Below are 20583 nucleotides of genomic sequence, written 5' to 3'. Positions count from 1 at the left end.
GCAAATGGCTGACACTATGGCTGTTAAGCTGTGTTAAAGATGTCAGTGAGTGATTGACTTTACACTCCAAATTATCATATTCCAGTTTAACACAATTTTCAGGAAAATGTAGAAATGACAAACTGTAAAAATAAAGGTCACATAACTTGTTACTGCAGGAGTCAGATGCAGCAAGTGTGTAATCAACCAGTTTGATGAATGGTCTCACATCTTTATTGGTTTTCTGGAGTATTTATACAGTTCCACTAACCATGTAATTTTAGCTTTCAAGAGCAGATGTGAAAAATTAAAAGTTTCACATTTCTAAGGACTTCGTTCACAAGTTTATTAAGAAAGGAAAAAAAAAAGCAAGCACTACAGCAATGAGCTGTAGCAGCGTCTTACAGGAAACTTCAAACCATCTAGGATATAGACCAACTGAGAGGCAGGAAAGGGTGGAATGGGGTTAAAGAGAAAAATATATATATAAAAACCAAAACTTAAATTAAACTGTATTCCCTGAAAATAAACATTTCTGAAGTCACAAAGGTCTGCAGAGGCCATGATACTTATTCTTTAAAAATGTCCTTTAATCCCTTCAAACCCCAAGAGACCACAAAACTGGCGTGGATCATCCTGTGGCACTGGAGGGTTTAATTTTCAAACTTTCTACAATCATGCCGAGTAAAGCTATCACTAAATGGAAAGTTAAGTGAAATTATGAATTGTTAATGTTTATATCTTAAAGTTTTTTTTGCAGTCTCTCTGAGAAAGCAAAAGGAACTACAAGTAGTGCTATGCCAGAAATCTGGGAATTTCTTTGAAAATGTCACTTCAGCATGCAATGGACAGGGTCTTTCTAATGTGGTCACGGCTGTTGAGACGAGAGGCTTAGATTTTATTTTCATATGGCACGTCTTTTGGTCCATTTGATAACAGTACATATATGGGACACAACGCTCTGACTCTGAAGTTACTGTTGCTTTTCCCAGTTTCAGGTCAAAATCCTGCTTGTGGCAATACTGTACAAGTGTAAAATTATTTTTACAGGAAGTAATCAGGTGTACGACGGGTCACATGTGGTTCTCCTCTACGTGGGGCAGGGTCAAACTGCAAGCTGAAAATAAAAATGATACAAACATTAATTGTTAGAGAATGCTTGGCTAAGAATGCAAAAGCATACTTTTCTAGTTTGCTCAATTTTAGCAAATACTTGGGGAACTAGTTTCATCATCTTGCATTTAGACATAATATAGCAAACATCATGCTATTATAACTTATGATTGAGAAAGCCAGCATTTTTAAAGTATGAGTTCACCAGGTCTAAAAACTTTATAAAAAGCTGCTCAAAGGTTCACTCTAAACACTGTAACGGCTACAGTTCAGAATCAAGAAGCTTTTTGGTAGTGGAGCAAGCAAAAACAGAGCTCTGTCAGACAGATCACACATCGCTTGAACAGCAAGGCTGGACTGTAAATACTGGATTATTATGGTGCTTAAGAGTGCCCATTTAAAGGGACGCTATAAGCACCCAGACCACTACATTGAGATGAAGAGGTCTATGTGCAATGTCCCTTTTGACCAAGCAAACATTGCAGTTCTGCAGGAGCAGCAATGCTTACATTGTAGGATTTAATTGCCTATCATGGCTATAAAACACTGCTATTTCTATCAGATGGTCTCATAGTGCCAATTACAAGGTCAAACCATTAAACTTGAATTATTCTGCCAATGCAGGTAATAAAGGCATGCAATACTCCGTTTTGAGCACTCTGTGGTGGTTATGATGCCATTCTGCAAATAGACCCTTCGCTGCTTAACTTCTTACAGAGGGTAATACTGCTTGCCTCCACTACTGCTTAGTGAGAGCAGAAATGTCAATGACCTAAGCCCGGCTGGAGCATGGTTTAGGTTAATAACACATGGATCAGCGCTTCTCAATTAATGTGCCAGCAGGCATGCCTCACACCATAACCACTACAGTGTGAGGTGAAATTAAGATCACACAGGACAGAAGGAAGCTCTACAGATTTAACACATTTGAAGCAAAATGTCATAGGCACAATATCTGTTTAGCCGGAAAATGCCACTAGTTTTAATGACACACTGTTTGCAAAGTAACAGCCAGCAAATCACTGTAACATTGATAAAGTGTTAAAGACACACTCCACTGCCCAAATAAAATCCCCCCCATTTAGTTGATATTCCCCCAATTAAAATATTTATGCTTTTAAGTAAGCATGTTTTTTTCCATTGTGGGATTAGCTAAAACAGCTTGCAAAATATGCAATCGCCTGCCTTTTGAGTTTAGCTACAGTACAGAACCGGTTGGTTTTCTGACAGAGTGGAAAAAATTACTCTATCAAGGTACAATTTTCTATTGAAATCTGCCCTTTTTGCCAGAGGGAAAAAAAAAAAAAGCGTAAATTTGCTTTTTTATTCCCAGAAGCGTGTGCAGCATTAACAAATAGTTGTTTATACTTACAAGGAATATTTAAGAGTATCATCAAGTTCCATTATTGCAGCCTGGTTACCACAACGATAACAGTAATTTGGAGCACTAAAAATTGTGACTACATTCCGATCATGGCACCAATTGTAACCCTGAAATAACAGATGGAAAATGTTGTCAGTTGTGCAAAGTACAAGTCACACAAATCTTTCCTCAATTATAAGCAACAGGATTCGTAGAAAGAAAAAAAGAAAGCATATAATACTATGACTGGGGGATTCCTTTAACACTTATCAAACAGAAAGCAATATGTATTGAGGTGTGAATACCTCAAGAATCTACCCCCCATGTAACCATTTTATGACTGATTACATTCCCACAAACATTTTTCAATAACAATTGAGACTACCTTCTGAATATAATTTTAAACACCGTTTATTCAGAAAACATTTGCCTGTTGTACAAGGTTTAAGGATTACAATCACAAACTCCTTAAACACTTCACTTACCTCCATCACCAGTTGATGGGCTCTAGAAACCAAAGTAAGGCCATTGGCATGGTTGAATGTTTCAGATATGTCCTGACCAAAAGTGTATCCAGCACCTCGAGGAGAAATTCCCCATCCACCACGGTCATCTGGATCTGACCACAGTAGATCACACATTGGCCCCTAAACACAACATAAAAACAGTTTTCGATGAACTTAAAATGGTCAACTTTTGACAAAACATGGTCAAGGATGCAAGTTACCAAAAATAGTCTTAGTAGGTTGTTTTTTTTGTTTGTTTTAAAGCAACAAGGGTATTAGTCTAGCAGATTAAAATAGTTCAAACTATTTCAAGTTGAAAAATAATAAAAATTAAATAAACCAATAAGTATCTTCCTAATGTGAGAGAATAAGTAAAACTTAACTTTTTTTGTATTTTAGGGTTAAAATGTAAGATTATATAAAATATAGTAGGTTGAATATAACTGTATGATAAGATGAGTACTTCTAAATTAAACAAAAAGTAACATAGAAATAGTTTAAATGTAACTATTGTTCAATAGTGATGTCCCAGACAGTTCGCCGGGAACCATTCGCCGGCGAACATAGCGTGTTCGCCCCGCCCCCTATTCGTCATGGAGGTGGGAGGGTCTGCTGCTGATTGGCTGGAATGTGTCTGCTGACTGTGAGGTACAGGGTCAAAGTTTACTCAATGATGACAAATAGGGGGCGGACCGAACATCGCGCGTGTTCGCGACCGCGAACACGCTATGGTCGCCGGCGAACTGTTTGGGACATCAGTATTGTTCAATATCACTGATGCCAATGTGGAGCAGCTATGAGGGAGAGGAGAACAGGGAAAAAGTGTGAGTGACCTGGTTTCTCCTGATATAGGAAACTACCGTATATACTAGAGTACAGCATTTTTTGTGCTGAAAAACCCCCACTCGTCTTATACTCGAGTGAGTGTCTGTATTATGGCAACTTACATTGCCATAATACAGACAAAGACTGCCGGGCTCATTACAAGCCCGGCGATCCTGTTGGGGGCTGGCAGGAAGCATTTACTTACCTTTCCTGCAGCTCCTGGCAGCTCCCTTCTCTCTCATCCGGTCCAGTCAGCTCCCTCTGCAAATCTCGAGAGAGCCGCGGGTTCAGAGCTCCGCGCAGCACTCACACCGCCAGACTTGCAGTGGAGCTGACAGGGGAGCTGACCGGAGGAGAGAGAAGGGAGCTGACAGGAGCTGCAGGAAAGGCAAGTAAATGCTTCCGGCCAGCCTCCCTCCTACACTGCCCATCCACTGGACCACCAGGGAATGAGAGCCCCCCTCGCTGGCCAGCTAACAAGCAGGGAGGGGGGATGAAAAAAATAAAAATTTAAATAAAAAAAATATATTAAAATAATATAAAACAAAAAAATATTAAAATAATAATAAAATAAAAATGCCCACACTGCATTCATTATATACACACTGTAAATAAATATTCAATTAATATAATTTTTTGGGATCCAATTTTATTTAGAAATTTCCCACCCTAGTCTTATACTCGAGTCAATAAGTTTTCCCATTTTTTGGGGGTAAAATTAGGGGTCTCTACTTATATTCGGGTCGACTTATACTCTAGTATATACGGTAGTGTGCCTACGAGGGCACCCTTTAACAATTACACTCTCACACTAAGCCACCCACATTACCAAAAAGATGTACAAAGATAACAGAATATACAGTATAAATAAGGGGGTTAAACAGATGTCATGAAAACCGGTAGCGATTTGTCGGGGTGTCAGTTAACCGCTATGGATATGCGGTAGTGAACAGCTGACAACCCTAGTGTGCCGAGTGACGCTACCAGAAGCCCTTTGATGAATATATTCCTCCCTGTATGGTAGAGTACTTAAAAATTAAGCAAAAGGAACATTGAATAGTCAAGTGTAACAATATTAAAAGATATACTGTTACTGTATACCACTTGTGCCGATGTGGAGCAGCTACAAGGGAGAAGAGGACAGGGAGAAGGTGTGAGTACCCGTTTTTTTCCTAAAATAGGAAACTAATGTGCCTTCAAAGGCACCCCTTAAATTATACTCTCGCACGAAGCCAACCACATTGCCAAAAGATGTACAAAGATAACTGAATGTTATTCGATTCTACAGGATAAATCAGAGGATAGACAGCTGCAATGAACAAAGGTAGCTATTGTCAGTAAGCCGCTGTAGGTATGTGGTAGTGAAGAACTGACAACCGTAGTGTGCCTAATGAAGCTACCAGAGGCCCTGGCGCGTGTGCGTTTCGCCAGAGTGGCTCATCATCTGAAAGTACTCTACCATTTAGGGAGTAATATATTCAGCGTAGAGACTCTGGTAACTTCACTCGGCACACTACGGTTGGCAACTCTTCACTACTGCATATCCATAGCGCTTAACTGACACCCCGACAAATAGCTACCTGTGTTTATTATGGCTGTTTAATACTCTTATTTATCCTGTATATTCTTATATCTGTACATCTTTTTGGTAATGTGGGTGGCTTAGTGTTTGAGTATAATTGATAAAGGGTGCCCTCGTAGGCACACTAGTTTCCTATATCAGGAGAAACCGGGTCACTCACTTTCTCCGGCTTCTCCTCTCCCTCAGCTGCTCCACATTGGCACCAGTGATATTAAACAATAGTTACAGTTAAACTATTTCCATGTTACTTTTTGCTTAATTTATAAGTACTCTATACAGGGAGGAATATATTCAGCGTACTATATTTTAATGTTAAAAAGTAAGTTTTAATTATTTTACTATCCAATTCTCTCATTTAGAAGATGCATTTATTGGTTTATTTAAATTCCCTTTTTTATTTTACAACTTGAAGTTCACCATTTAGGGGTAAATAACCTATTTTCTATACCTTAAGTGTATCTTTCTTTTCTATATATCAGGCTCAACTCTTCTTTTCATTAACTAGTTTAAACAATTCTATGATGATCCTAAGTTGGAAAAGTCTTTATATACAAACATTTAAACAAATAGTGTTGATACTGGTTGAAAGGTTGACATTCCATTATTAAAGAAATTCTAAAGTCTATACAACTTTTTAAATCAGCTTACAAAGCTTAAAATAGTTTTAACAATTATCTGTGTGATGCTTTGCCTGGCACTGAGACCAAAAACAATTTAAACCAGTAGTGTTCATATTGGCTAAAAAAATTGTTTTACCTTTCTAAGGAAGATTGACATATCCTGAAACTCCAACATATCTTTTCTTTAGTTAAAACTAGTAAAGTAGAAAAATTCTGCTATGTACTTTAAGCCAAAATTACCTCGTGTGGAACTTCTTGCAGACGATCAAGTGCACGGATATGATCCAGTGTATCAATTGAAGGAGAAAGTCCTCCATGGAGACAGAAAATCTGTTGAACATATGACAATTCATATACTTTACAACAGGTAGACAGTGAATATAAAATAGTGCAGTGAAGGTATACAATACATAAGATAAGCCTTTAAAAAAAATGGTCAGTTTTTCTTTAGTGTATTAGAAGTTTGTAATTTGTGCGGGCAGGTTTGCCATTATGGAGGTCTATGAAATATGGAGTATTGTACCTGGATTACTGCATATTTACATAGTGAAGACATGATCACAAAGTGATCGATCATCTTTACTTTCTTCATCATTTTGGTGGAAGATACTATATCCACACAATTTATGGCAATCTGCTGTAGTTTCTAAAAAGGTGTCCTGCAGACATTTCTGACAGCATCCACAGGGCACAGTTGGAGTAACTGCCCCTATATGTGTTACTAACCAGCAATATAAACAGTGCCTTTTCTCTCACATTAAAAAGCCTACAGGGACAGGCAATAGACACCAGAAGTCCCTTTAAGTTCACAGAGTTCAACCTTTAAAAAAACAAAACAAAAAAAAAAAAATCTTTTTATCCTGTGGCTCCAAAAAAAGAAGACAAAAAGCAAAAACAATATGAAGCCAAGCTTAATCATGCAAAAAAAAATAAAAAAATCAAAAAAAATGTCAATGACAATTACATGTAGGAATATAGCTTTAAGCACAGCGCATTTTGACAAACATTGTTTACTCTGCAAATTGTATTTTTGCTTTGTCATTTTAGTTATGTATGTAAATAGAAAAGCATTTACATTAGGAAATAAAAAAACGGAAATTGATTTTTATAAGAAAACAAAGCCTACTGATCTTCGTGTGATAACATGTAATAAAAGCCACATGTACTTGTTTCCAAGGAAAGTTCACCAACTTGGATGAACTAGTCATCCACAAAATATCTAGACAAATTCACATTCAGGCAGATCCATCAAGCATCACATCCTGTTGTGAGTTTCAAAGGAATTTTATTAAAAATTGCTGCAGTGTTTAAACATATCACTTATATTTATTTTAAGATGGATGTAGCAAAAGGGAGTGTGAGGTTGAACAAATACCCCTAGCTGAGAGGTGTGCCAAATAATGCAGTCTGACCAAGTTTATAAACATTACATACTTCCAATTCCCTTCCCCCTCCTCTCCCAGAGGCAATGTCACCATAGGGGGGTCTTTGCAAATTAAGCGATGTCCCTATACAGAATGGTCTCCTTAAAGTTAAGCTTTAAGGAGACCATGGCATTTACACAATTTGCAATAGTTCTTAATTTTATAGTGTAAACATTTTAAAAGTATTTGGTAAAAGGTCTGGGCAAGTAACTGGAGTGTCCCAATTCCACTTTCAACAAAACATTCACTTTTTGATTGTAAACTTGCAATGTTCAAATGCTTAAGCTTTGCAGGGCTAAACATACCTGACCATCCACTAAGGCAGTTAAAGGAAGATAATCAAACAGGTCGGTGAAATATTTCCAAACATTTGCATTCCCATATTTTCTTAAGCATTCATCATAAAAACCATATACTTGTGTTATTTGTCTACTTTCATGGTTTCCTCTGAGGATTGTTATACGTTCACGATAGCGGACCTGAAAGAAATGAAAAGGTTATGAATAATGGCTTGACATGTCAAAAAATACTACAGAAATAAATATTTAAAGAAAACGGCAAATTCCATTAACAGGGGGAACTATATAAGAAAAAGTGTAACATTGTCTAAAACAATGGTTTTGCTGGTTTCTTTAATATTTCAAATTCATATTGATCAAGTTCCAGGCAACTATTCAAAGCCAACTGTTAGGTGTAGTTGCCAGTCGCCCTCAGTGCTGTATAGAGGCCACTTTGATACAGGGAAACAGGTAATGTAGGAATAGAAGGCAAGCTAAATTTGTTTTGGCAAATCATTTAACCCCTTAAGGACCAAACTTCTGGAATAAAAGGGAATCATGACATGTCATGTGTCCTTAAGGGGTTAAAGTAGTCACTAAGCTAATTTAAAACTATAAGAATGTCAGCAAAAACAGTTTTGGATCAACAGCAAAAAAACAAATGTGAGGAAGGCTGAACTTGATGGACACAAGTCTCTTTTTCAGCTATGTAACTATGTAACTAGCAAGCATTTAAAAAAAACAAAAAAAAAACAGGGACCTTCTAATGTTTATAAATTAGCTTACAAACACCCTATTGGGCTGGTTTATGCAACACAGGGTTATTCACTAAAGTTCGAATTCAAATTTAATGTCAATATAGCCAAACTGGAAAAGTCTCCAATTTAGTTATGCTTGCAGTTCAGCTACTTCAGCCTTCAACTTTAAATTCTTTAGTTTTGCTCTTTATGAGTGAAGATGACAGTAAAGCAAAATTGCTATAGTAATTAAAGGCACCAAATAATTTTAGTTTATTATGCAGTTTTAGTGTACATATCATGCCCCTGCAGTCTAGCTGCTCAATTCTCTGCCATTTGGAGTAAACCCTTTTGTTTATACAACCATGTCACTCCTACCTGCATGTGACTTGCACAGCCTTCCCAAACATTTCCTGTGAAGAGACATCTAATGCTTAACCTTACTTTATAGCACACAGTTTAATTTAGAATTTCTTATCTCCTGCTCTGTTAATAGCCTGCTATACTCTGTAGGTACCTGGTTAAGGCTGCATAAACAAAAGTGATTTAACGTCCAAATGGCAGATAACTGAGCAGTGTAACTGCTGAGGGATGATCTGTACACTAAAACTGTGCCATTAAGCCGACGTTTTGATGCCTATCTTGTCCCATTAATCATGTACTCTAGTTCCACCTCACATTGGTTACTATGGAAAAGGACACTTTAAGCAGATACAGAAATGTACTAGTTGCCATGGGAGCTGGTGGGAAGGAGAGTTTGCAGAATACTGGTATTCTAAAATGAAAAAGGGCAATATGTATAAATAGTGCTCTGTTCAGCAGACAAGAACTCATGAATATAAATATACATCTTTTCAAGATGCTGAGAAAAAGCATACATTTTCCTTACTGGCTGAAATGGAAATCATTTAACACTTTAGACTGGATATCATTGATAACACAAGCTTGCATAAGAGAATTATATGTGGTTTACCATGTTAGCCACTGGTCATAAAACATACCTTTTGCTATTGCACAAAAAGCTGAAGCTAAATATATCCAAGTTTAACCCCTTAAGGACCAAACTTCTGGAATAAAAGGGAATCATGACATGTCACACATGTCATGTGTCCTTAAGGGGTTAAAGGAACACTGGAGGCACCATAACTTTATTCCTCACGTTGGCTTGAAAACATGTGCAATGTTTCACATGACATTTTGTAAATGGGGTGCTCTACTGATTGGCTTACAGTGTAAGCTGATGCTCTAAAAAACAAGCAGCGGCAACCCTGACACTAGCAGTCTAAGGGTTCCATTTTGAAGAAGTTTTTCAGAAAACTGATGTTGGAGTGGGCAGAGCAAAATGGCACTGACGAGGAGATTAAAGTTAAACTGTGGCACAACAACCTCTTAAATTCAGCGAAGTTAGGGGGCCCTTTAAAAAAAGATCATAGGAAAACAAGCATTTTTTCCACCTCATTCTAGTCAATGTTGATTAATGGTATGTCCATTAACCCCTTAAGGACACATGCCATGTGTGACATGTCATGATTCCCTTTTATTCCAGAAGTTTGGTCCTTAACCCTTTAAGGACCAAACTTCTGGAATAAAAGGGAATCATGACATGTCACACATGTCATGTGTCCTTAAGGGGTTATGGGGTTAAAGAACAACTGTCACCACAAATCATTATAATCCAGTCAATTTAGTCTGTACCAAACAGCACAGGGATTAGAACACAAAATATGATTGATGCAAAGTGGGTTCAAGCCATTTACTCCAATCCGAGGGCGAAAATCAGGATCAATGGTCAACTCTCATCCAGTAAAAATCCGTAATGGAACGAGGCAAGGGTGCCCTCTCTCCCAGTTACTATTTATATTGATTCTGGATCCATTCCTTCAGGGAATCAGAGATCACCCTCTTAACCCCTTAAGGACCAAACTTCTGGAATAAAAGGGAATCATGACATGTCACGTGTCCATAAGGGGTTAAAGAAGGCCTTAGTTATGATGGCCAAGAATTTAAGGTATCGGCGTTGCCGATGACCTTTTGTTCACAATATTAAACTCAACCAAATCTATGATCCCACTGTAGAAGGAGATTGAGCTATATAATAACCTATCAAACTTCAAAGTAAATTTCACCAAAAGAGAAATTCTCCCCCTAAATCTACACTCACATACTACAACGAACCTTAAAGCACAATTCCAATTCACATGGACAGACAGAGCTATCAAATATCTTCAAGGATTTATCGATCCTATACGACCTTAATTACAAACCCCCTCCTTCACGCGATATCTCAAGACCTTATATCTTGGGCTAAATTGCATTTCGGTTGGCTAAGCGGGATAAATATCCTAAAAATGAATGATTTACCGAAAAGTCTATATATGCTCCAAGTTTTTCCCATTACAATACCAAAAACATTATTTTCAATACTTAAAAACAGTTATTCTCCAAATTTAATTGGTCAAACAAACAACTGAGGCTCCCGGACATGGAGAGGTACTATAGATAGGTCATGACGCAAAGACTACATCAATGGACGGCACCACCACCTCATAAACCGTGGCAGATGATTGAAAATAAAAAAATTTAAGTTTCACTACATATGGTTCTCTGGCAGGACAAAGTTTGAGCATTACAGACAACACAGGCTACTAACCACCTGACATAACACCAACCCAGAATGTGTGGGGCTTGGTCAGAACGTCCCCCACACTTTCACCTAAACCTTCCCCACTATACCCTCTTACAAACAACCCCATCTTTATACCAGGGTTCCAGGCACTTTTTCTTCAACCCAATAGGTCCACAACACATCTCACCTTACAAGACGTCATCTCCAATGGGTCACCAACACTGCTGACTACATTGTTGCCAGATACGCAGAGGACATTAATGGATACGTTTCAATACTCCCAACTAACCCACTATCTTCGCTCAGATGAAACACTCCTCTGGCTCTCTAATCCCCTCTGTAAGTTTGAATCCCATTGCCAAACTCGAAACATTAAAGGGAAACTCCAGTGCCAGAAAAACGATCCGTTTTTCTGGCACTGGAGGGTCCCTCTCCCTCCCACCCACCAATCCCCGGTTACTGAAGGGGTAAAAACCCCTTCAGTCACTTACCTGGGACAGCGGCGATGTCCCTCGCCGCTGTCTCCGCCACGCTCCTCCTAGTGATTAAGTCGGCCGGTGGGCGAGACTAATCTCGCTCACCGGCCGAGGAGACCTAATGCGCATGCGCGGAAATGCCGCGCATGTGCATTACGTCTCCCCATAGGAAAGCATTGAAAAATCATTTCAATGCTTTCCTATGGGGTTTTGAGCGACGCTGGAGGTCCTCACACAGCGTGAGGACGTCCAGCAACGCTCTAGCACAGGAAACCTGTGCTAGAAACAAGGAAGTGACCTCTAGTGGCTGTCTAATAGACAGCCACTAGAGGTGGAGTTAACCCTGCAATGTAAATATTGCAGTTTATGAAAAACTGCAATAATTACACTTGCAGGGTTAAGGGTAGTGGGAGTTGGCACCCAGACCACTCCAATGAGCAGAAGTGGTCTGGGTGCCTGGAGTGTCCCTTTAAACATAAACACCTCTCTACACTCTACAACTTACTCCCAACAGGAGGAGACAATCCTTTCCAGGGGTCACAACGACATGGGCGACAGAATTAGGGACCCCTGTAACGATCTTGCTTAACCCCTTAAGGACCAAACTTCTGGAATAAAATGGAATCATGACATGTCACACATGTCATGTGTCCTTAAGGGGTTAAAGCACATACCACAACCTTCAGCACCTCTATACAGGAGAGCAACTACAAAAAAAAAAAATGTGGCATTACACAAATTGTACGCTACTACACCTGATGAATGCTGGAGATGCCCACAGACACCAGTCACAAAAGCACACATATGGTGGTCATGCCCAATCGTACAGGACTATTGGAAGAAAATAGCAAATACTATCAAATTAATCACAGGCACTACACTCCCGCTCACACCTGAAGCACTAATATTTCTCCTAACCCCATCTGGAATTGCGAGACCACAAGCTATGCTGACTTCTAACCTCTTAACGGCAGCGAACCTCCTGATCCCGACAAAGTGGAAAAACAAACTAACCCCCCCTCGATCAGGGAATGGATACTAAGGGTTGAGAACATCAGACTAATTGAAGAACTACACTACTCACTCACACATAAATATCCCCTATACACACACCCCAACACTGTCACCCTGGACACGATTTATGGAAATTGACAAAGACATACACTGAGATTGACCCCCGCGATGTCCTAGTCACAGGCCTTAAATGAGTAGGCGTTAAGCTAATCTAAGCAAAATCATTCCAATGGTACCTATCCCTTTTAAGTTTACTTTAAGTGGAGTGTATATACAGACCTTGATGGTTTTGTACCACTGTTATGCCTAGAACAAGAGTGATAAGAGAAGTACACTGCGTGGTTAAATACACCGCGTTGCAGCATACTAGCCGATGTATCACTCTGAATGTACCTATCCACACTCCTGTTATACCTTGCCAGTTCCTTTTAATGAAGCATATTGTATTCTTGTATTCCTTGTACTGTATTAATGCTTAAAGGACCACTCTAGGCACCCAGACCACTTCAGCTTAATGAAGTGGTCTGGGTGCCAGGTCCAGCTAGGGTTAACCCATTTTTTTTATAAACATAGCAGTTTCAGAGAAACTGCTATGTTTATAAATGGGTTAAGCCTTCCCCCAAATCCTCTAGTGGCTGTCTCATTGACAGCCGCTAGAGGCGCTTGCGTGATTCTCACTATGAAAATCGGTGAGAGCACACAAGCGTCCATAGGAAAGCATTGTAAATGCTTTCTATGCGACCGGCTGAATGCGCGCGCAGCTCTTGCCGCGCGTGCGCATTCAGCCGAAGGAGCGGAACGGAGGAGGATCGGAGGCAGAGAGCTCCCCGCCAGCGCTGGAAAAAGGTAAGTTTTACCCCTTTTCCCCTTTCCAGAGCCGGGCGGGAGGGGGACCCTGAGGGTGGGGGCACGCTCAGGGCACTATAGTGCCAGGGAAAAAAAAGAGTATGTTTTCCTGGCACTATAGTGGTCCTTTAATAAAAAATAAAAATGTTTTTGATTGATACTCAGCAGCAGACTGGTTAATGGAAATAATTTTAAATCTTTAAAGTAACATGTCATGGTATACAGTTATTGCTTAGTACGAGCAAAGTTAGCTTACTGCATACTCCATAACCCAAGTTAGATGACAATTCATGGTTGTAATTCAGTCAAACAAGACATTTAGACCTTCACTTATTTCTACTAAAAGGACAACCCCCTGCCTTACTATATATCAATGATGAGACCTACAGGAAGCAATAATCTGTCTTGCTCTTTTTCTCATGCACAAACCTTTTGGTAATTTTCGTTCTGATCTGTGGGGCCAGTCTAATATAATTAACAGTTTTTTTCACTGTATGCAATAGCACAAGTAAACTTGCTTATGAATGTCTGCATGGGTGACTGAATATAAGAGGGAATTTGAATTGTTAATAAGTATACATATGTGAAAAATAGTTAGATTTAGATTTTAGAAGACTGAACATTTATTTACCTTAAGTGCTACAAGTAGTGTTACTGTTTCCACTGAGTAGTATCCTCTGTCCACATAATCTCCCATGAACAAATAGTTTGTGTCTGGCGACTTTCCTCCAATTCTGAACAATTCCATAAGATCATGAAATTGTCCATGAACATCGCCACATACTGTGACTGGACATCTCACTTCTTGGACATTGGATTCTTTTGTCAAGATTTCTTTTGCCTGGAAAATAGCAAGTAATACAGAGGTTTAACTGGTGTACGACAAATCTAAACCTGAACATGCATTGAAGCTTTGCAAAGGTAACATTACATAAACATATTCACACAATACTGCTCCCCTTTCTATTTAGCAGAACATGTACTGTAAATAAAAAAAATATACAATTAAAAAACATGCAGCAGCATTTTCACAGAGCAATAACAGAAGTGAAACAATTGAAAATTTGATGACAAACAATGGGACAAACGGAAGGATTATGAAGGATGTAATGGGGCTGTACAATATGTGGGTCAGATGTAGAATGGGAGTATATAGGTCTGAGTGTGTATTAGAGTGTGTGTATATCAGAACAACTTTGTGGGTCAGGGATTGTGTGTTGCAGTGTGTAGGTTTGGGAGGTCAAAGTTTGATTCAACAAATTCAACAATTTATACTTTAGGTTTTGTGAGAACATGTACTATACGAATATTTACACACACACAGACAGACACACACACACAGTAGGGATCGACCGATTATCTGTTTTGACGATATTATCGGCCGATAATCACTGGTAATCTCGATGAGGTGGGCCGGCGCGTCCATATTGTGGCCACCATTATGTGCACCGGCCCGGGGGGCGCTAGAATAGAGTGACTGGAAGGAGATGGTTGCAAAAGCTCCAAAACTCGACTGGGCATCTAAATAGTTTAACACTATAGTGTTAGGAGTACATGTTTGTGTTCCTGACACTATAGTGTTCCATTAATTGTTCAGATTTACAGGTCATAACACACAAGGAGTAAAATATAATTTCAATATAAGGGCTTAACAAATTTGCTTGAAATCTAGGAGCCAGCTAAAAATGTTAGGAGCCAGATTTTTAAACGTCAAAAATACAATTCTTAAAGGGACACTATAGTTCCAAGGAACCACTACAGCTTAATGAAGCTGTTCTGTAGTCTTCAGACTAGAGGCAGGGTTTACATTGCTGTCTGGTAACACCTCTAGTGAAAGTCACTCTTACAGCCTCTAGAAGTGCTTCCTGGGTCAGTGCTGCACAGTGTGCAGCACCTACATTAATGCTCTGCATAGGGAGGTGGAGCCAGCCACGGCATCACCAGCATGGCGTGGGGAAAAGGGTGAGTATCACCTTTTCAATGTGATTGGAGTGGGGTCAGGTCATCTAAATATAGACACACACTTATTTCCCACTCACAAATTATTATATTATTTTAAATGCACCCAGCCTGCCTACCTTTGAGAAAGCTGGAGTGGATTAGCTTTCCCTGGGATCCAGTTGGGCTGCTGTCATCTCTCTGCTCCCTAGAGCTCTGCTTAGTGAGCCGGGGGCAGGAATGACGACATATTCCGGCTCCTGGCATCACTGAATGGCGTGCAAAGGAGCGTGCGCAGGGAAATTAAAGCGCCCGCGGTCCGCCTCCATCATTCAGTTGCCTGTGTTCTGGCTCAATGAGCCGACCATTCGCCTGCCGGCCTCAGCCCTGCATGAGCAGACTGCCCGGCTCCAAATCCCAGGGCCAGGACAAATTTCGAGCCCTGTATTATATCTATATAATATGTATATATATCTTCTATATAATGTCATACTAAGTTTATTATTTTATTAATATATACATAATATTAAATATATTATACATAATATTAAATATTATTACAATTTGAGGGATCTGCTTGACAACCCAGGCAGAGAGTCCAGAAAATGTAATTTGCTAGCACTATATTTAACCCTGTAACTTTCCAAGACACACTAAAAACCTGTACATGGGGGGTACTGTTTTACTCTGGAGACTTCGCTAAATACAAATATTACGGTTTCAAAACAGTAAAAGCTATCACAACGATGTCAGTGAAAGTGAAGGTTTTTTTTTTGCATTTTTTTACACACAAACGGCACTTTCGCTGATAACACTAATATTTGTGTTCAGCGAAGTCTCCCGGGTATAACATTACCCCCCAGGTACAGATTTTATAGTGTTTTTGAAAGTTACATGGTCAAATATAAAGATTGCTTCTGTTTTTTCACATTGAAATTTGCCAGATTGGTTATGTTGCCTTTGAGAGCGTATGGTAGCCCAGGAATGAGAATTACCCCCATGGTGGACCCGCGTGGTGCTGGAAATAGGGTGATTTTAATTCTTTTTAAGGGGACTGAGGGGGCGCAAGCCACCTAAATGGTGGGTTTAACACTATAGGGTCTGGAATACATGTTTGTGTTCCTGACCCTATAGTGTTCCTTTAATATGAAAGGTGAATTATGGTTGAACAGACATATCGCCAATTCCGATTTTTGTTTACGTTTTGATCACAATGTGTACAAGTGGCTCAATCCTTAAGGGGTTAATGAATAAGCCTCAGAATTCCCCCCCAGCTAGTTCTAACTTGTGATCACACAATATTTGTCGGCTGTGACATTTGCTAGTAATGTGCATAATGCTTGTGCTCCATTTGACGTCCAGGACATGAAGTGAGTGTGAGGTCTGCACAATCAGTGGGTGCAGACCTCAGTAATTGTTGCTCTGGCACTCTTTAGTGAGTTACATAACAGTCGCCAGCATTCACTGACTCACTGCCTCAATGTCTAGGTCCAAGGAGTGTCCCCAAATGTTCTATTTTAAGTTATTTTGTTTCAGGACAAGTAGATTGAACTACCATATTGTTTATTTAAGATACCTACAACCTTGAGGACCATTCCCAGTGTAATTACAATGTAATATAATTGCAACGTTAAAATAACAGGTTTCTCTTGTAATGGTCTTTAATAATTTTAACCCATGATAAAAAAATAAAACCCAATCTCATAAATAGCAAATGTGAACGTCATCTGAAGTCCAATAGCTACAAGCTGATCAAGAACAACTACCCATTTTAGATGCTCTTTATTGACACCTGCTGACTGTTCAGCCAAGAATGGACAGGAAGTGATACCATTGTAGGTTCGCCATATAAACATGTTGAGCTGCCATGAACAATTTGAGAGCTCAGCCGGCAAGTCTGGAGTTAAGAACGTGACGAACAATAGGGAGGTGACGTGCGTGCGATAGGGAGGGGCTGGAGCCGCCATCTTAGGAACCGCCGCAGCCATGAACACAAGGAGAATGATTTCCCGGATAGCGAAGTACACTACCCCCGCCTACTGTGTAATACTATCGGACTAATGCAGATCTCCATCGTGCCGTTCACGGCAAGCGGTTTAACCCTCGGAGTGCCAGGGCCGTGCGGCACAGGATAAGCTCACACACTCCGGGGGTTAACCCTACAGGTGCCGGCAGTAATTCAATTCCCCGGATCCGAACCGATTAATTAGTACCGAATCAATGCTCCGGAGAAACTCACTGCATTGAGGTCTATGTGTTGGGATTGTACTCCTTAACAGCAGCATTGCCAGAGCTCATGGAAGTCAGTGAACCGGTGGTCACAATACAGCAATGCCAGCCAATACAGGGATGGTTCCCACATCGCTCACTAATTGTCTTGCCAACTACAAGAGGGTCCATTTCAACATGTATTTGGAAACTGAGTATATGTTGCCGCTATATAAATAAACCAGGGCATCCAGGAGGAGCGTTCCCCAAGTCAATTCTCGCACACTAGATGGCAGACCTAGTCTAGCAACACAATTAGAAATGCCTTAAATCCTTCTGTAGGAGTTGCCTTGAATACTGGATTGGGAACATCTATTCAACATAATCAATGTGCCCTGCAAACCGACCCTGGGCAGATAGGACCCATAGAACTCGTGTCACTGTGCCCTGTGTTGCTAGGTGCCGCTGCAGCCAACATGCCATTATTATACCTACAGCACGGTCTCTAGGCATTCTAAATAAAAGCTCACTCATAAACTGGTAAAATCACACCGAGTAAAGAATTTTATTGGCTGATAGAAACCCCAGTAACTCAATTTACATATTACCTTGTATACGAAAAAGATGGATGCCAACAATGAGAGCTAGCACTCCAAATCAAAGTAATGCTAACCCCACACCAGGACGCTAACTTCACGCTAACCTGGAGAACAGGTAGTGACACCAACACCAACTACAACTCCCACCATACTTTTACCAAGTATTGAGAGTTGGAGTAGCACATAACAATCAAGTAGCGATATATACTTGCTACCCATGATGGCTGAGGATCGTGTGAAATGTATTCCACATAGGCAAAAAGGGATAATCGCCACTATAATACTACATATCAGAACAAATAATGACACACTGGGACAGTTATAAAGCGTCGACTAAGGTAACTGCACCAAAGAGAAAAAATCCCTGGAGTGCAAATCCCATCATTAGACACCCAGAACCCATACGTGATATATAATAAATGTCAACTGATTAATAAATAATTTCCTAGTTATGTGATGATATCACTCCACAATTTTAAGTGGTTAGATGACCGCACACAAAAGCAGTCAATTACCAAACAGGAAAGCGGTAATTTCAATACTAATGATCAATTAACAATAGTGAGTAGGGTATAAAAGCAGCGTACCCGAATCACTCCCTATTGTGTTGTGCGTGTTTGAACGAATCTAACTAGTTTTATGAATCACTGTTAATTCTATCTAAAATAGAACTTCATCGACGGACTGGTACAGAGCAGCAAACGAACTAAAAACATGGATTTAGCGCTAGTGCCATTTGGTTTCCGTCAAGTTATTTTAAGACAGATTCAAATTGCTGGTTACCAGAAATCCATTTGCGCAAACACTAGATTCCCATGGGAGCAGTGAGGAATGGAGTTAGAGCAATGATTTAGAGTGGATATAAGACGACCAGGGCTGTCCTGACAGAACATGTATACATTATGAGAACAGCTCTACTGAGATAAGATAGTCAGGGAATAAGGAGAGCAAGCCTATGGAGAGTCAAAGGGGATAGCCGTGCACAGTCATGCATTGCAACCTATGTAAAACATCCTCAGTTTAGGTGATTGTTATTTGTAAAGAATAACTAGAGTAGGAATGAATGAGCCCACGATAATCCACAGGCCTAAGACGGCCATAGCAACATATTCACACCGTGTAACCGGTCAGCCCTTCCCACCACTGGCTTTATGAAGTGCCTGGCCTCAGCCCTTATACCATGCTCCCATCTCTCAGACGTCATACAATGCCCCCATCCAGCCCTCACCTTCTCGCACAGAGTCTTCACTTGGCTCTCTGTCAGTTGCTTGCAGTCGTTGAGCTGTTCGATCCATTGGTCCAACTCCTTAGTAAATGCCTTCTCGTCCATGTTGAGGTATCTGCTGTCCGGCGGCTAAGCACCGGAGGGCCCCTGTAGGGCGGCTAGCGGCGACCAATATGTGGATTAAAAGAAAGCCTCGACAGCGATGACAGGGAAAAAAAAACAAAAAAAAACGATGCAGCTCCTAACTAACCGAACCGGCTCTTGGATCGGATTGTGACAAATTCCGACCAATCGAGGCTGGGATACAAGGGGGGAGCGAGGAGTCACAGCACGGGGGATCCGCACAGCCAGCCACACGGGAAACCGCTCACTGCTTCCAAGCCTCTCCTGCGAGCTGTAATGGCCGCCGTGACGTCATGCACCCCTCCTTTATCACCATAACCTCCTCCCTGCGGCCTGACCCTTTCTCCCGCTCCGAACGTCACTTCCTGCGCCAGGAACTCGGAAGCAATGCCTCCGCCGCTTCTCTGAACTCTGAGTCTGATTTATTGACGCTCGATACGACTTGTGGGTGACGTCAGCACGCACACTTCGCCACTCTCTGAGCTATATTGCTGAGTGTGCACGCTGGAGATGGCAGCTGAGTTCATAGACTACTTCATTGAATTCAGAGTTATTGGGAATTCAATGTAAATTTCCAATATTAATCCAAAGTAGTGAAACTGAAAGACAATTTTATTATTATGTTCCCTTTCTTTGGCTGTTGTGACTTAAATGGACACTCCAGGCACCCAGACCACTTCTGCCCATTGGAGTGGTCTGGGTGCCAACTCCCACTATCCTTAAAGGGAAACTCCAGTGCTAGGAAAATGATCCGTTTTCCTGGCACTGGAGGGTCCCTCTCCCTCCCACCCCCCAATCCCCGGTTACTGAAGGGGTGAAAACCCCTTCAGTCACTTACCTCAGGCAGCGACATGTCCCACGTCGCTGCCTGCTCCTCCCCCGCCGCTCCTCCTTCTTCCTCCGTCGGCCGGTGGGCGAGACTGATCCCGCCCACCGGCCGAGGAGACCAATGCGCATGCGCGGCAATGCCACGCATGCGCATTGGCGCACCCCATAGGAAAGCATTGAAAATGAGTTTCAATGCTTCCCTATGGGGAATAGAGCGACGCTGGAGGTCCTCACACAGCGTGAGGACGTCCAGCGACGCTGTAGCACAGATAA

At 40.8% G+C, this 20583-nt stretch overlaps 1 protein-coding gene across 1 annotated transcript; it reads right to left on the bottom strand.

Annotated features, from left to right (window-relative positions):
• Positions 1-300: 300 nt before the first annotated feature.
• On the bottom strand, positions 301-19866 carry PPP2CA (protein phosphatase 2 catalytic subunit alpha). The gene is made up of 7 exons (XM_063447477.1): positions 19363-19866; positions 14021-14230; positions 7718-7891; positions 6229-6318; positions 2941-3102; positions 2465-2583; positions 301-1096 (listed from the first exon to the last, which is right to left on the bottom strand). Exons 1-7 carry the CDS (start codon positions 19462-19464, stop codon positions 1024-1026), a joined length of 930 nt encoding a protein of 309 aa, XP_063303547.1. The 5' UTR covers positions 19465-19866; the 3' UTR covers positions 301-1023.
• Between the last annotated feature and the right edge of the window lie 717 nt (positions 19867-20583).

The sequence above is a fragment of the Pelobates fuscus genome, chromosome 3 (assembly GCF_036172605.1).
Source record: "Pelobates fuscus isolate aPelFus1 chromosome 3, aPelFus1.pri, whole genome shotgun sequence".
Lineage (NCBI taxonomy): Eukaryota > Metazoa > Chordata > Amphibia > Anura > Pelobatidae > Pelobates > Pelobates fuscus.
This window is presented reverse-complemented; position numbering and strand designations above follow the sequence as displayed.

Bases quoted from the DNA above. Each gene is read 5' to 3' on its own strand.
- PPP2CA (XM_063447477.1), bottom strand. From the start codon at position 19,464: ATGGACGAGAAGGCATTTACTAAGGAGTTGGACCAATGGATCGAACAG. The intron at 14,231-19,362 runs GTGAGGGCTGGA...GCTATTTTCCAG, and splicing joins TGAAGACTCTGTGCGAGAAG to GCAAAAGAAATCTTGACAAA. The intron at 1,097-2,464 runs GTAAGTATAAAC...TTTTATTTTCAG, and splicing joins GATACTCTTAAATATTCCTT to CTTGCAGTTTGACCCTGCCC.